The sequence below is a fragment of the Ptychodera flava genome, chromosome 4, assembly GCF_041260155.1.
Source record: "Ptychodera flava strain L36383 chromosome 4, AS_Pfla_20210202, whole genome shotgun sequence".
Taxonomy (NCBI): domain Eukaryota; kingdom Metazoa; phylum Hemichordata; class Enteropneusta; family Ptychoderidae; genus Ptychodera; species Ptychodera flava.
Window position 1 is genome coordinate 20,739,782 of NC_091931.1, and position 16,872 is coordinate 20,756,653.

At 40.1% G+C, this 16,872-nt stretch overlaps 1 protein-coding gene across 1 annotated transcript; it reads left to right on the forward strand.

The window, feature by feature from the left end:
• On the forward strand, window positions 1-10,522 carry LOC139131150 (anaphase-promoting complex subunit 15-like). Its single transcript, XM_070697114.1, has 4 exons — window positions 1-159; window positions 6,239-6,298; window positions 6,931-7,065; window positions 9,372-10,522. Exons 1-4 carry the CDS (start codon window positions 40-42, stop codon window positions 9,429-9,431), a joined length of 375 nt encoding a protein of 124 aa, XP_070553215.1. The 5' UTR covers window positions 1-39; the 3' UTR covers window positions 9,432-10,522.
• The last annotated feature ends 6,350 nt before the right edge of the window (window positions 10,523-16,872 follow it).

A 16,872-nucleotide genomic window follows, 5' to 3' on the forward strand; every position in this document is an offset into this window, starting at 1 on the left:
GTACGCCATACACATTTGGACGTCTGTTGATATTCCAACATGGCGGCAATGTTTCCGTCGTTATTTCCACGGCTGTCGGACAATTTATGGTTCAGAGTCGATAAACCATGTGACGACGAAAATGATTTAACGGAACAAGAACAAGCTCATCAGGCATGGGTAAGGATGTCGGAATTGTTTATCTTTGACTCTGCCAGTAAGACGTTTAATCCTCGGGGTTTTGTTTCTGTACCGTGTACGTGTAGTACGGTGTAGGCTAGCGCTGCGTACAACCCTGCGTACGATGCTGTGTGTTCCGCTACAGCTAATAGCCCCGCTCACGTGTGGTGAGCGGGGCTATTAGCTGTAGCGGAACACACAGCATCGTACGCAGGGCTAGCGCTGTGTACAGCCTGTCCGTGTGTTCCCGGTGTTATAGCTTATACGGCCTCCACCACAGGCCGTATAACGCCGGGAACACACAGACCTGTACGCAGGGCTAGGTGTAGGCAGAATTTACGGTGTACATGCATTCCGACTTCTACAGATTGTAGTCAGTGTCTGCATGTATGTTCGGAACTCGGACGAGAAAGCTCGCTCAGCGTCTTTGCTTAGAGTTCGAGTACAGAGGCACCGGCTCACTTATGTACGACGATGTTATCGCTATAAAGGTACCACAAGCCGTAGGTGCGTGGTGTGTTCAGTGAACGTCACATCACATTGGCAATTCCAACGGTCCTACTAATTACTGCCCGTGACTGCCCGTAGCTGCCTGAGGACTGCCCGAGAACTGCCCGAGCACTGCCCGAGGAAAAAGTGGGCCAAATTTCGCCCATTTTAACACTAGGCCAATAGGTTCAGTTTATATCATGCCAAGCCAACCAAAAATATCATCGGCGTTAACCTGATGTTTTCTCCGGCGGTAATTTGGAACTCTGAAGACGGCCAAAAGACGGCTTGAACATTCGCCCCGCCAGCTTGATAGTGAGATCATACCATTTAGTCGAGAGGTGGTACAATAACCTCGCCGAGTGCGTACAGCTTGATAGCCTACCACCCCTTGCACTGAATGGTATGATCTCACAATCAAGATGGGGACGTCTTTCTCGTCGAAAGCCCGGCGTCTTTCGGTTTCTAAAGCCGCTAAAGAAAACACTAAATCAATGATATTTTAAATTTAGCCAGGCTTAATATAAGTTCAAGCTATTGGCTTAGTGTTAAAATTGGCGAAATTTGGCCTACTTGCTCCTCGGGCAGTCCTCGGGCAGTCCTCGGGCAGCTACGGGCAGTAATTAGTAGGACCCAATTCCAAGCTGCTGACCTGTCATCTTCGCTTGCCAACGACCCGTACGAGCGGACGATGCTGATCTGTGTCACAGGCATGTGCTTGCTGCAGTTCCGCAGTCCACGGCTACCACCGGTGCCGGGGATAATCGTTGGCTACGGAACAGCTCCAAAGGCCCGTAGCACTGCGTGCAGAACTTTGTGTTGTAACCCTGGGTCAATACTCCTACAGGTCTAGGAAAGGGTCCTACTAATTACTGCCCGTAGCTGCCTGAGGACTGCCCGAGGAGCAAGCAGGCCAAATTTCGCCAATTTAACACTAAGCCAATGGCTTGGACTTATATCATGCCTGGCTTACCAAAAATATCATTCAACTAAAAATATTGTTTCCTTGCTCTGGAATCATATTCTATTCGCGGTAATTCCTGTAACTCAGAGCTATTTTGCATTCTGTAGAATATTTCGACTGAATCACTCAGCCTTCATCAGCTGTTGTGTCATTGTGACTAGTACGATGACGTAACCGGTCTGCTGACCGCAGGAGGGCATTGTAAACTGCTGGAATTTTCGTCCCTTCATCCCTATCCCTATCAATAGGGATGAAGGGATGGAAATTCCAGCAGTTTACAATGCCCTCCTGCGGTCAACAGACCGGTTACGTCATCGTACTAGTCACAATGACACAACAGCTGATGAAGGCTGAGTTATTCAGTCGAAATATTCTACCGAATGCAAAATAGCTCTGAGTTACAGGAATTACCGCGAATAGAAAAATATCATTGATTTGGTGTTTTCTGTCGCGGTTTTAAAACCAGAAAGACGCTGGGCTTTCGACAAGAAAGACATCCCCCCATCTTGATTGTGAGATCATACCATTCAGTGCAAGGGGTGGTAGGCTGTCAAGCTGTACATGCTCGGCGAGGTTACTGTACCACCTCTCGGACTGAATGGTATGATCTCACTATTAAGCTGGCGATGTCTTTCAAGCTCCAGCCCGATGTCTTCTGAGTTCCAAAACCGTCGGAGAAACATCAGATTAACGCCAAATTAATGATATTTTTGGTTGGCTGGGCATGATATCAATTGAACCTATTAGCCTTGTGTTAAAATGGGCGAAATTTGGCCCACTTTTTCCTCGGGTAGTGCTCGGGCAGTACTCAGGCAGCTACAGGCAGTCACGGGCAGTAATTAGTAGGACCGCTACCTGTAGGAAATGAGAGTTTTCAATTACACTGTGACGCGCGTGGGGACTGAGTCTCTGGTAATCAGTCTCTTCAGGGGGGAGGTGTGTATGTACGTGTGTGTGTGTGTGTGTGAGAGAGAGAGAGGGAGACAGAACAAGGGTTTCACTCCATCTACACAATCGTGGCTAAAGGCATGCCGGTGCATCTTTGTGTCAACCAAGAAGTCTATTCTCTGCCTTGTCACAGATCTACAAAGCTCAGGATAATACCGGTACATGATGCAATTATTGATATCAGAACATGTACAAAGCTTGTATGCAACAACAAATTGTATGCACAGATTGCTTGTGTTGAATGCAGTTACCTCACCTCATATTTCTTATTTTTTGCATACTTCTATCACAGACTGATTTGATCACACTAAGCCCATGTAGAAATGTAGAGTTGCATGTGCCTGGCCACACCATGTGAATTATTCATTCATTCATTCATTTTATTCAGTACTTTGGCCACCGGCCTATGGTACAAATATACACTGATTATGTATGAAAAATACACACGGACACAAGAGGGATATATACAGTATACAAATATTCCATATAAGGATAAAGTATACTTTAGAGCTTGAACTAAACATCAACCTGGTTAATCAACTCAAGGTTACGCCTTTCTCTGCGTTTGAAAGCAAAAAATACAAACTTTGCAAAATAAATCACACTTTGGGAATCCAACTGCATAAGCCTCAAAATTTCTGATATGTATACTCTCTATGAAAGTAGGTTGGTAAATATTTCTGCCGTAGATCATTATAAAGCGGGCAGACCAGACAAAAATGGAACTCATCTTCTACTGCTTGAAGATCACAAAAATTACAAAGCCTACTGTGTCTAGGGATGCCCTTTGGACGATCAGTTTCAATCCTTAGCTGGTGTGCAGATGATCTCAATTTACAAAGTGACCTTCTTAACTTATTATCTTCAATGACATCAAGATACGATTCATATTTGAAAGTTAGCTTGAATTCTCTGTATGTATCGAGTTTTGAATAACGGGAAAGATCAGAGGACCACAACTGGGCATAGTTATCATAGATTCTCTCCTGAAATATATGAAAAAAATACTGTTTCTACTTGGTTTTGCCATACATAGCCAAAACCATATGAAGATAGTAATTGTTTAACATTGAATGCCCAGCATTTTCGATTATTTTCTGCTTCACTATATTGGTATTTATAACACTGCTGTACAAAACGATGTTCACTCATCATCTTCAATATTTTAAACCAGTATTTGATGATACGAATATATCTTACACAGTAAAGTGGGGTTCTCCCAAGTTCGCCATATATGACTGGATTCGAAGTGCTGTCATAGAGACCAAGTACATATTTACAAAATTTACGATGTGTCTTTTCAATATTCTCGGCCTTGTGAAATCCCCATAATTCACTGCCATACATTAGAATTGGTAAAATTTTACAGTCAAAGATTTTCATTGAAATCTTGACATCAAGTGATTTAAATTTTGACAGTGACTGTTTTAGAGCAAAAATTGCTTTACACGCTTGTTCTGCTAAAGATTGCTAACTGCAGGGGTGGAAGTGGACCTTAATGACAAGTATTTCTGAGAACGAAGACTGAAAAGCAATGGCTGGTGATCAGATTCGATTCTATCGCCGACAGCAAAATGAACCATGTCTTTCATCGTTGTGGCGTTACATAACACGTAGTCTACCACGCTACCACCTGTACCCTTTAAACATGTCAATAACTGCTTCTGTCAGAAAAGCGACCGTTCATGATTCTAAGACCAGATGTTTTGCAAAATTCCACAGGGCATTTGCCATAATGGTTTGTACTAACATCACATGATTTTCTAGTCGGCAAAATCTCATCAGTGACGTATCTTCATCACATGGGATAAATGAAGTGTCATCAAAACATATGTAATCTGGGTCATTAGCTGTTCGTGCATTGAAATCACCACAAATCAAACACTGGTGATCTGAAAACCGTTGTGAATACGTTGCATATTCATTTTCATTTAAATCGAAAATAGAATCATTAGAAAATGATGAAGATCCCTGTGGCGATATATAAACAACACAAAGAAGGAGTAACATGTTGTCAGTAGTTTTGATTCTAACCCACAATAAGTCTTCTGATTTGCTTGGCAATTTGTTAATCGATAGAATGACATCACACTTGTAAAAAATCAATAACCCCCCGAATATCTACCAAGATGACATCGTTTTGACCTCACACAGGTGAAAGAATTGTATCCACACAAGGTAAAATTGTCCGAAATCGTACTCCATGTTTCTACCAGACATATTATATGAAATTGTTTGATATATTTGATAAAGTCAGGATTGTACCATTTAGATTTCAAGTTGTTCACGTTCCAACACAGAAAATCAGTAGAATTTGATGCATTACTTTTGCAATTACCACTTACTAGTGCACTGACAGTAGCCTTATTAATGAGTGGTTCATAATTATGTAATTCAACAGAATTTTCACACGATCCGATTTCGTCCGCGTTATGTGTATTTCTTCGACCTTGGCCACACCTCTATCTTTTCTTGATCTTTATAACTTCTTTTAGTGTCATAAGCGTAGACTTCGCCTTCGATGATCAATTTGTCGTATCGCATTGTTGCTCGCTTTCCATCAGTAAGGGCTTGATTCATAGTTGGCCATAACTTCCGTCTTTTTTCTCTCACCCTTTCCGTGAAGTCTTCTCCAACTCTCACACTGGTATCTAATGTATTCTTCAAAACTCTGGCTTGTTTCATTACTTTGACTTTGTCCTTGTAGCGACTGAATTTGGCAATAACAGGCTGTGGTTTGGCGCGAGATGTGGTTATTCTGTGTGCTCGTTCAATGTCAACATCTTCGTCAATATTCAGATTACTTTTAATAAATTCCTTTACAGTATCTTCTGTCTCTTCCCAAGTTTCGTTATCATCCTGTTCCAAGCCATAGAATAATAAGTTTTCTCTTTTTGTTTGTTCCTTGTTGTTTGTCAAGTTCGGTTTCCAGTTTATCAATTTTGTCATTTAATCGCCTGTTTTCTGCTTCTAAGCATGCAATTCTCTCCGACGACTCTTTGGCCTGACCAGCTAGCTTCAATACTTCTTCATTCAGTTCGTCAATTTTTCTATCTAAATTTGTTGACAAGCCGTCCATCTTAGCATTTAATTGTTTCATTTCTTTCAAAAGTGATGACCTAGGCACTTCACTTTCTGAACTAGCACCATACGTATTACCGCTTCTCAGTAACCTTGGTTCTTTAGAGTCACCACACACAATACCAGTGTCAGTTGGTTTGGTTTGCTTGGGGTTAGACTTCTGTGGGCCTGGATTTGACTCAACATCACCACACATGACAAGCAACAGAAGGACAAGGAATCTGACAACAGGTGTCACGGTACTCGTTGCGGATCCAGTATGGCTCGTATTCACTGCCGCCACGGGTTGCTGAAAGCAACCATTTCTCGTCTCCATTGCTGAACGCAAATACCCATGATTTGTAGGGTGGCGTACTTACTCACACAATACTTGCAATTAAACTCAGACCAAAATGCAAGAAGAATTTCAAAGGCTTTAGCCAAAATTCGATGATTTCTCGCAGCACATGCAACTGGAAACCTTCCTCTCGAAGCGCCCTCTGTGTCCTCACCATGTGAATTATCAATTGATTTCTACACTGGTGCTGGACTTGAAAGCATGTATTGGCCAGACACATCCACTGTATAAACTTGTTTTTGTTCACTTTGTGTCTGTAGCTTCAGAGTATATCTGAGAAGGACCATGACCTCACCCCAATTGGCAAGACAGCATCAGAGGTAGGTTGTGTATACTAATTTGCAATCTGTATGACTTACAACATTAAACTACCTCTCAAAATGACTCTGTCTCTTGAAAAGTCATTCATACTACAACATCATGCTTCATCGCAAGCAGAAAATTTCGTGTCCAAGAAATGCAATTATGGCATACATATAGCAGTTTCCTAGATGGTGAAATAAAATCGCACTAATATTTCATAGCAAAAGATGACAAAAAATATTTAAGCAACACAATCATCAAGATCATTTATGTCATTCATTCAAATCACCCATCACTGACATTTAAGTGAATGTTCACATTTGTCAAGTCAGGAGTTTGGTATTTGATATTCATCAAGTTGTGCATCTTCCAAAAAAGGAATGATGCTCAGTCTTATACACCACCTTCCGTTTTGCCGATTCAGGCAGCCTCTCATGGTCAAATGCAAGAGAAACCTGCGCCTTGCCACCATAGATATTATGAGAACTGAAGAATTTGAATATGGAAACATGATATTCATGATATCAGTTGCACAGAAGGGTAAAGTTAACATTCCAAGCCATGCTGATCAGTGCCCGTGTTTTACCCTGAGGTGAAACGGCAAACATGTACCTGTCTGTCACTGAATCTCCCCTTTATCAATAAACAGAACTTTGATGATGATGAAGAGGAGGATGAAGACGATGACGAAGAAGAAGAAGATAGTGAGGAGGAATCTGAAGAAGATCCTGATGACTTGGATGCTGATGAAATGAATGATTATGACCAGGATTCACCTGAGGATGTAAGTATTCAATGATACTCTGCAATCCAACTTCTTTCGTGTTGTTGTTTTACCACCGTCAAGGGAAGGTGGGCATTTGTAAGCAAGGACTGTGTTTAAAATTTTCTGTACTTGGACTTAACGTGGCTTGCGGGTAACGAGAATATTCGTACTGCGCATCGTATCCGCGCACGCTTACGAATGTTCTTTCTGCAAGCGTTCTTTCAGGAAGTGGTCCTTTTGTCGCGATATAGCATACAATTACTTTTAGGTGCGACTTTCAAATCTGGTTTGTCAAAACAGTTCACACCAAGATAGCAAACTTTGTGTTTCAGGCCCGTTTTAAGTGTGACAGATGTGGGATTATTTGCAGTATTTGAGTGAACAAAACTTTATTTCATACCTATTAAAACAAGTTTTGAATATCAAATTGAACAGGGATCTGTCGCTAGAGGGCGCTTCAGTGTAGCATTTTTTGTATTAAAAATGCCCATATCTTAAAAAATTGTGCGGTGACCCCCATTTTTTTCGTTTGATTCGCAATCCATATATTGTTGGGCTTAATTTACGAGAGTTTAAAGAAAACGTAGATTTCAGATCATGATATTTGTAATGAAAATATCAAAATTTGGCCAAACTTTGCTCTTTTTATAAAAGCACTATTCATGGAAACGTTGCTATATTTTCTGATATTTTCAAAAGCAGATCACAAAACTAATACAATACAATACGGGGACATGTGTTGTATAAAATCTGTTAAATTGTTTTTACTATATTTCAGTTTTGTTATTCAATGACACTTGATAATCGAATAATACAACATTTTAACCAATTTCAGCTAAATGTTTTCGCGGGACAACATAGAGGGCGCCATATCTCCATAATTTGCATGGGGACCCCATCTTTTTTTCTCATTTTTTAACATTTCATCTCATCCTAGACATCTCCTGAAAGTTTCAGAAAAATCCTGATTAACGTCACTGTTACCCGCATTCCACCTTAAGGCCATGGGAAACTTTTGCTGCAGTGTGTGTCACTGTACCGTAAAAGGCTTGATATTAGAAGGACACCTACTTTCACATATTGTAGTATAAAGCAGGTTACTCCCCGAAAGTTTCTCATACTGCAATTTGCAGATCCACATATGTAATTTTCCTTTTAGCAAGTACCAGTGTTATTGTAGCGGTGACAAATGTGAACTACGCTCATTGTTCACAACACTAGATTCCATGAAATGACCATTATCCTGTAATTTCTATTGGAGAAAGCTGTTAAGGTATTATTCTCATGGCAAGGATCAAGACATAAAGATGTGTTCAAAAGCAGTGTGGCAGACAATGGTCTGTGTGCAATGTAACATCAATATTAAATACATGGAGATAGCATGATGTGACTCAGATCAACTCATCCCCAGTCTATGAAAGACTTCTAATGCTACGCAATTCAGTTTGTGATGTGATATGAATGTCAAATGTTTATGACCGCAACTAGGATAAAACGTAGATGAGAAATTTTATTAAGGATCTGCATGTCCATAGACAAATTAAATCATCTTGTGGAAATGCTCCTGTTGTGAATCGTCTGGTTGTGTGCAAATTGATCTGGGTAAGCCAGACTTGTCTGCTTATCAAATCCACATTACTAGTAGTTTAGAGGATTGGGTATCCAGGTATCCTTATCACTTTCCTAGCCTGCACACTAAGTTGCCAGTCTATGAAATGTTATCCATAATAATCGTATTAGCTTTGACATTCATCAGATAGACAACTGAATGTGAAGCCTTTATACTGTCAGCATATGCCGAAATTTTATGGGCATATGGCAATGTACAGTATGTGAAAAGATGGACAACCGCATGTCAAAAATAACATGTGAAGCTATGATGATACATGTTTGCCCTCTATTCATAGCCAGTTAGACGCCCCTTCTACTTAAGAGTGTGTGTTGTCTTGACTCAAGAAATATTTAATATTGTTTCTAATAGCAAATTTCAAGAAATTTCTTAATTGACTCAAAGAATTCAGGAATTTTCAAAGTCATTGGGTGTAACACTAAACCATGTGTACAGATTTGTTTCCTTTACTGAATGCATGACTTGCTCAGTTAAGCGCAGAAGAAAATGTCAGGTATGTAAAAAAACTCTAACACCAAAAATGAATGCAAGCTAACATTTATTTTAACACAGGATTTTGATGGTTTTCAGTGCACATGGCATTGCATTTACACCTACCAACAAAATCAACATTCTTGTCCAAGTTTCACAGCACAGGAGACACATGACTGACTGTCATAATAGATTGATTGATGTGTTTCTTTCTGATTGACAGGTTGAAATGGACATGGGAAATGATGCAGACACTGGAGATTCACCACCATGGATGATTTAATCAGCTTTGTCTCCAACAAACCTCACAAGACATACATGATAATCATCATAGAATCTGGTCTTGGACATGCGTACCCAACCAAGTGAGTTGAAGCAGAAATTGCTGGAAGATGCGAACCAGTGCAACAGTGTGGAGATTTTTGTGTCGAAAACACATGGTTCTGTTGAAGTACACAAAACATACACTGAACATGAAAGTACTAGTGTTAGACCGTCACTAATAACACATGCTTGTTGTGCTATTCTGCCTTTAACGTCACCATCATGGCTGCAAAATCTCCCAGTGCCAGTTGGCTCTACAGCCACAGGAAAATTGTCAGTGCACAGATTGTGCTAGAACTTGAAGCTTACCCACAATAACGGTGTACAAGCACAGAACAGTGAAGTATCACTGGCTATGATGGCAGTTAATACAGTTTAAAAAGACACATTGGACTGTCAACAGCCTGTCAGACAGCTTTAACTAAAGTCTATGCCTTGTAAATATTTTAATATGACAATAACCAACATGTGGCATAACAGATGAAACAAATGATCACACAAACAAAAGTATGTTGTGAGTGTGTCTTAGAGGGCGCTTTCTAGCAGATGAAGGTTTCTCATCTGTTCACATGGTGAAGGGGTTCTTTAATGTGTGTCAGGCATGAATAGAACATTTGACTAGGGTAGATGCACAAACCGACTGCAAAGCCCAGTCTCTTATGCAACAACAACATCTCATTTGCCAGTTGTTAAAAGTTTAGGATTTTTGAAGTAAAAGTTGAGCAACTTTTCCATGATCATTCCCATGTTGTAATGCCACAGGTCAGCAATCAGTAATAGTCCTCCTGATAAATGTAAAAGCTAAACACTTCAAAAAGAATCACATTTCATTTGGAGTCATTTTCATGTCAAGTAATTGTCACAAGCAGTCGCTGCTTTGCTTTATGATTACTTTTTATAGCCTGCCAAGTGCAAGATATAGTGTTTATGTTGAAAGAAATACGTCATTTGTCCAAGATGTAAGTGTCCTTTAAAACAGTATAATTTGTATGTAAGTTTGTGTCAATATAAGATTGTCATTTGTTAATAAACTTTTCTTTGGGTGTTACACTTGGAGGTGTGTATGAGAGCTTATATATGACCTTTTCATAAAATGACAACCCCACCCCACCGCACCCCCGATTCAAAGGGTGTTGCTAAACTATGTTCATGAAATCCAGCAAACTATAAAATTGTTCAGCTGCATGCTTAACAATTTTTCTATGATAAGCATACCAATTTTCCATACCTTTGCAGAAATTTCCCATAGCTTTACAGACATGAGTAACCATGTAAGTCCGTACATTGTCCATCTACTAAATATAGCATCACAAGCACACAGCACACCTAGAGTCTCAGTCATTGCTTGCCTACGTAGTTCTTCGTAACAACATGTAATAAATCATAGTTATCGTCGCCCCTTTTCACTTATGTCATATGTCCAATGCCCCCTGTGCATGCAACCACTTCTACATATGAGTGCAGTCCAAGGTATATAGCATTAGTAACCGCCACCATTTTCATTGTAGCGCCGCCAACGGTCAAAATTAATGTCAGTTCTTAAGGTAGTGTGCGCCTTGAAAGTGAACGACTTAAACTTTTGCTCAAACTTTCCTCAGTGAAACCTTCAACCTTTCTCTTACCAAACCAACAATAAAAATCAGGGGTCACCGTGCAGTTTGGAACTAGGAAAACAAATTATCTGCTATTTTGCGATATTTGAAATTCCAAACGGTTGCTAACTCTGTGTTAGCTGTGTGTCCATAGCTGTGGGTGTTTTCGGACGGGATTCCTGCCTTTTACTGGCTGGTTTTTACTTTTACGACAAAACAAGCCCGTAAATGGCAGGAAAACACCACAGCTATGGACCCACAGCTAACTCTGTGTTAACTCTATGGAAAAAAATTAAAGTTTGGATTTTCGAAAAAGTAAGACGGTGAAAAGTTTTCTTTCTCCAAGAACTTTAACATGAGCCCCTACAAGTGGTAGATCAGAAAAAAATTGTCGAAATTTGAGAGTCCGAATCGAATATCTGTCCACGAGGCGCGTTCTACCTTAAGTTCGGTGGTAGTCACAGGCAAGGATATATTTATTCCTCGCCTACATCAGAACATTTTTTGATTGTTGTTGCTTCTTACTTCGCGTGTTAAACGATATCGAAGCAGGGCAGTTAAACGCCGACAACCAGATGCAGATTTCCTTTTAATTGCCAAAACGACGGCCGTTTGTTGTCTAGGGGGTCACAGGTTGTGCTTTCCGACAACAGCGAAGAAAGAGCACTGTAAATTTACAAGTGACGTCCGCTGTTGCTTTTGTAAACTTATAGCACTTTATTTGTGAACACTCACGTTTTGAGTTACGTTTCCGAAGGTCGATCGGTTATTGAATTTCATACTTGGCTATTTTGTCGACGCGACTCGACTTTTACACCACATTCGGTTAGACGTGATGTGATGGGGTATCAATTCTTGTTGGCAAAATTTGATATTCGGTTATTGCGATAATTGCGACTTCAAGACAGAATAGGAAATAGGTATGGTATAAACAGAAGGGACTAAATAACACTTCCATGATAATACGCTCACTGTTGCCAAGGTGAGTTGAGTTTCTGTGGTTAAATAAAAAAAAACAACCTTCACAGCCGTCACTGATTATTGAACAACATTTCGAGATATTCAAGTTGGCAACCCAGAGAAAATACATTTATATCGTGCATGTTGTCAAACGACTTCAAAGTCAACGATTAGTGACCATATTGCTCTAGATAGAGAAAAATACACAAGCAATATTATTCCAATTGTCGCACTCCCTCGTGGTTATGTTTAAACTTTGGGATGGCAGTATCGAATTATTTCCGTTCACGTGACTCCGACTGTTGCCGGAACTTTTCACCAATCGCGGCATCAAAAAGCGGTGCGATTTATGTCTTCAGCAAAGTCTGAGTGAGTTACGTACAGATAGTGCTTCATTATGTATGGACCACAGGAAAAGACAGAACTTCAAACCACAGGCGCTATGTCAATCTGCCAATCCATCGTCACAATGACTTACTCAGCCTCACCTGTACCTACCTCGGCCACCGACCAGTTAACACAACGTCACTTCACCAGGCGTGCGAAAACGCCATCCGCATGTGTGCTCAAGAAAGAATAGAAAGGGCAGCTATACTGTTTGTATTACTTTTGGGAAACTGCATAAAGCATTGCCTATAACTGTATGTATGAATATTTTCACCTGTCGCTGAATATCACTCCGACTGAATCTTTCTGGGGAGCCCCATTTTCAATGACACCAGTATGTTAAAATCAGTAACAACAAAACAGTGTTCTTCAATGTTATGAGCCAAAAAAAAAACACCAACGATAACAACCACATTACTAAGTATAATATATATCATCGACCACATACATCACATTCAAAGAAATGACGCGACTGAAAGTTAGGTATCACTCAGGAAGCTGCCATTATACATAGCGGGGGGGGGGGCAACAGGAAAAGATGCGAAAATTCAGATTTTTTGGCGGCGTCCTATACCCTACCTCCTTGTGACAGCCGGAGAAGTGACTGATTTATTGTAAGTCGCTGCCATAGAATACTGTTTTGAAGTAAATTCAGTGTTTTAAATATGAAAATATCTAACAAGTGTTTGAAGCACTGACGAGACTGAGGCAGGAAGGGGAGTCACCCTTCTAGCGCTGAACCTGTTGAAAAGATACTGTGTAAAAGGGTTCATTTTATAGTTCTATGGTTGAACAATCTGACCTCCAATAGCCAAGTTACAACTTGAAAGCTGTGTATAAAACGTACATTTGCTCATTTGATGTTTTCACGTTTAAACACTGAATCTGTAGCGATCCAAACTCTTCAAGGATCCTTTGGTAGTGAGATGCAACAAATGCAAGCGTATCAGTGCGAGATGATACTGGGACTGCTGACAGCTAGATGCTGTCAGCTGTACAGTTGTACAGGTGTTAAGGGGGCGGGTAGGAAGGAAACTGTTGAAAATTTGATTCTTAGAAGACTTATCACAAATGAAAATTGCTGTGTGTTCCCCTTTGTTTATCAATTTTTTAGTAAACTGCCCTCACTGTGCATCATTTTTAGATTAAAGCCCATCCAATTCCTACGGCCTCCCGGGTCATAAATAACTGCCGGTTCCCTCGGGGCGCGGATCGAATCCATCTCTTGCTGAAGGGAGGCGCACTTCATGCACTTTGCCAACACGCCCATCGCAGTGTCACCTACCACAACGATTAAATTTGCACTATCGACAAGTTCCACCCTGTTCAGCTACAATTTACATGAAACAGGTCGATATTTAAGACGCGATCCGCTGAAAGCTCCCCTGAGAACGTGCCAAACATGAAATCTAACTTTCGGTGACATAACTTTTGCGCAACATGTACATCATCGAAGGCCGTAATTGCTTGCCACGGTCGTAGTATGTCAAATACCGAACTTTCCCCCCACTGTTTGCTTGTTAAAGTCACGCATTCTAACTGTATATATTTATATAACTAATTGTATTGAGTCCAAAGCCTCGCATAGTTGCACTGTAGTAGAAAGAATTTATCAGTAAATTAAAACAGGCCTAGTATTAGGGTCATTGGTTTTCAAATGAATAATGTTTCTTTTGTGAGAGCTAAATATTCAAGGCACGCCATCCTCAAATCTTCATCTGTCCGCTGCATCAATAATATTTTGTGAGAAATGGAGTAATGTAAATAGTAATATTAGAATTATCTTACTCCCAGACAAAAAATAGTACACGCAGTTGTCATGACTCAGTGAGAATTTACATCCTGGATTCTGATTTATTATAACGTTCATGCTAGGTTTTACTGTGGATATCTTTAAAGATCTAGCGAGACTCGTAAAATTTGGCAGAAAAGCTTCAGTCGGATTTCCGCATCATCGTTGGCATCGACTTGCGTCACACTGTCTGCAACAGCTGGCGTTAGCTGTTCGTCAATATCATGTAATGCCCTTCCATTTTCCCCCTTTGTTTACCGTGTTTGTGTGTTTTGCAGATGGTGATACAACAATGTTGTCGCTTTATTTCAAATATGTCTGGTTTCAAAGCACTTCATAGTTACGTCTGCGATATTATTCACGTGAAGATTTTTTTTTTGGGGGGGGGGGGTAATATTCAAGGTAAATGTGTATATGAAGTGTAGGCGCTTTAAATAAAATTCTTTGTTTGCCGTCCGCATGCTGGTAGGTTTTCAGAGAAAAAATAAGAAAAACAAACACAATGTTAACACTATTACAAATAAAAATATTATGTTTCTAAATGGCCTGAGGTTTTGGATTCATCCAGTGCATTGTGAAACACTTGAGATAAAGAAAGAGAATATAAGCTAAAACACTATGTCGGACCTTTGGGCCAACGTGTTAAGGTATCACCTCACGTCACATAAGTTTCATATTACTTTTCGAATTTAGTTGAAGAGTTTGATGGGTACCACATATTTTACTGAAAAAGTTCGACTACATTTAAGGAGCTAGAGAAATACAAAATACTGAAAGCTTTTACTGTGATGGAAAATGAAGCCGAAACTTAATATTAATCCCACACACAGCAAGTAGGTGTTTTATCGTATGCCTTGACGTTATGAACCAGTTAGATTTCCAATCTAATTCGCCAAGGACTTAGTTCGAGGGAGAATGCGATTCGAGGAGATTTGTTTGTACGCAGTCCTAAATCTTGGAATTCTTCGGATTGTCTGCAGCGTCTGTCGATTCATTTTGAATCTTATTGCAGAAAAGTGAGTTAACATATTTTCTGTTTATTTGCAAAATTGAAGAAACACTATCGTTTAAACAGAGTTAAAGGAGCCAACATCAAGGATCTAGCCACTTTCAATTTGAAAATATTGGTAAATTCGAGGACATTTATCACTCTCATTCCAAAATTTACACATTAATTCATGATACTTCAAAATTCTTGAACACCAGCGAAATTATAAAACTTCCTTTTTCCACAAACATATTACTTTAACATATCTCTACTCCGACTGCCAATTCGTCTGGCAAAATACAATCTTATTTCTCTTAAAGCAATGGCAAGTGTTGACCAGTTCATTTTTATGCGCATGCACGCCGTTTAAGTCGGATATAAGGGAGCGTTCTGTTATTATGGCCGGGGGTGGGCCGGCAAATTCTTGCTGTGCATCAGTCAGAATAAGTGAAACCCCCTCCCTACCTATTGTACTAAAAATTGATTTCAATCCAATTCACCAATCCTGGGGCTATTCTAGGATAATAACTGTCTTTCAATTAAAGGTTTGCGGAGTTCAGGAAAGTGTCATTGGATGAGGAAGTACAATGTTTGCGCTTGAGGATTTGACATAATTATTTTTACGTAAAGGCTTGAGAGTTTGCATGTAACCAGAATTCTACATTTTTGTCAGTGTACTCTGTATTGTGAACATTTATGGGTTACGATAGCAAAGCTGAAAAACACTTCTGACAATTGCCCACTGTAGATTTATTTTTACTGCCGACCATCCCTCAACTAATGGTACGTCCGATACTTTGCAACTGTGTGTAGATGAATGCGGATTATGTATCGAATACAGGCTGGCGCACCGTATGAGCCATGATCCATACCTCCCTCCGGCAAGCAACAGGGGACTCTTTATGTCCGCGCAATGACAATATTTGTAGGATTTTTACTGGCTGGGATATGAGGCAGAAATAAATTCATGGGCGACCCTGCATTATGGGGTATTCAATGAAAGCAAAATAAACTTGCATTCCATTGGAAATAAACGTGCCTTGGTCCCTAGGCATTTAATCAAAATAATGCACGCATTTTATACCATTGTACTTAACTGAATTACCGTGTTTAAATCCTGAAAATGTCAGAAATAGTTTGAATGACAGCGTGGTCAGTGACTGCCTGGAACCGGATCTACAGGAAATCACTTGAATGCTGTGCGATAGAAGATGAAACCTTAAGTTCTATTCATGATTAGGGCGACACATATTACACAGGGATTTCATCGACACCAGGCCATCAATAGGTATATATCATCATAGTTTCTATTTAATGGTACAAGGTCATTCTGTGTCCAGTTAATACCACAGACAGTATTTTTTTTTCTAATGTAGCTAGCAGCGGTGCCCAACCTAAAACATTCCACTTGTTGTCAGGACAGGCTGGTCCTTAGAATGGGTTTGTCCGTGTGATGTTGCCATGGTGACTTCAATGAGACTACCTAGAGATGGGAGAGCAGGGGTTATTTACCGTCAAGGCCGCCGCATGTATTACCGTTTTTCCAAATTTAGAAAGTTTGTTTCTCACTAAATGAATTATTAACCCGTCACCGCATTGTCTGCAGCACAGTACTCCACAAGACAAAATCTTGTCTGGAACCTGGGTAGTTTACCTCAAGCACGGGTCTAATCTAGCTCGT

Excerpts from the sequence above, each read along its gene's own strand:
- LOC139131150 (XM_070697114.1), top strand. The coding sequence starts at position 40 with ATGGCGGCAATGTTTCCGTCGTTATTTCCACGGCTGTCGGACAATTTA. Across the intron at positions 160-6,238 it reads AACAAGCTCATCAGGCATGG|CTTCAGAGTATATCTGAGAA; the intron begins GTAAGGATGTCG and ends TTGTGTCTGTAG. Across the intron at positions 7,066-9,371 it reads ACCAGGATTCACCTGAGGAT|GTTGAAATGGACATGGGAAA; the intron begins GTAAGTATTCAA and ends TCTGATTGACAG.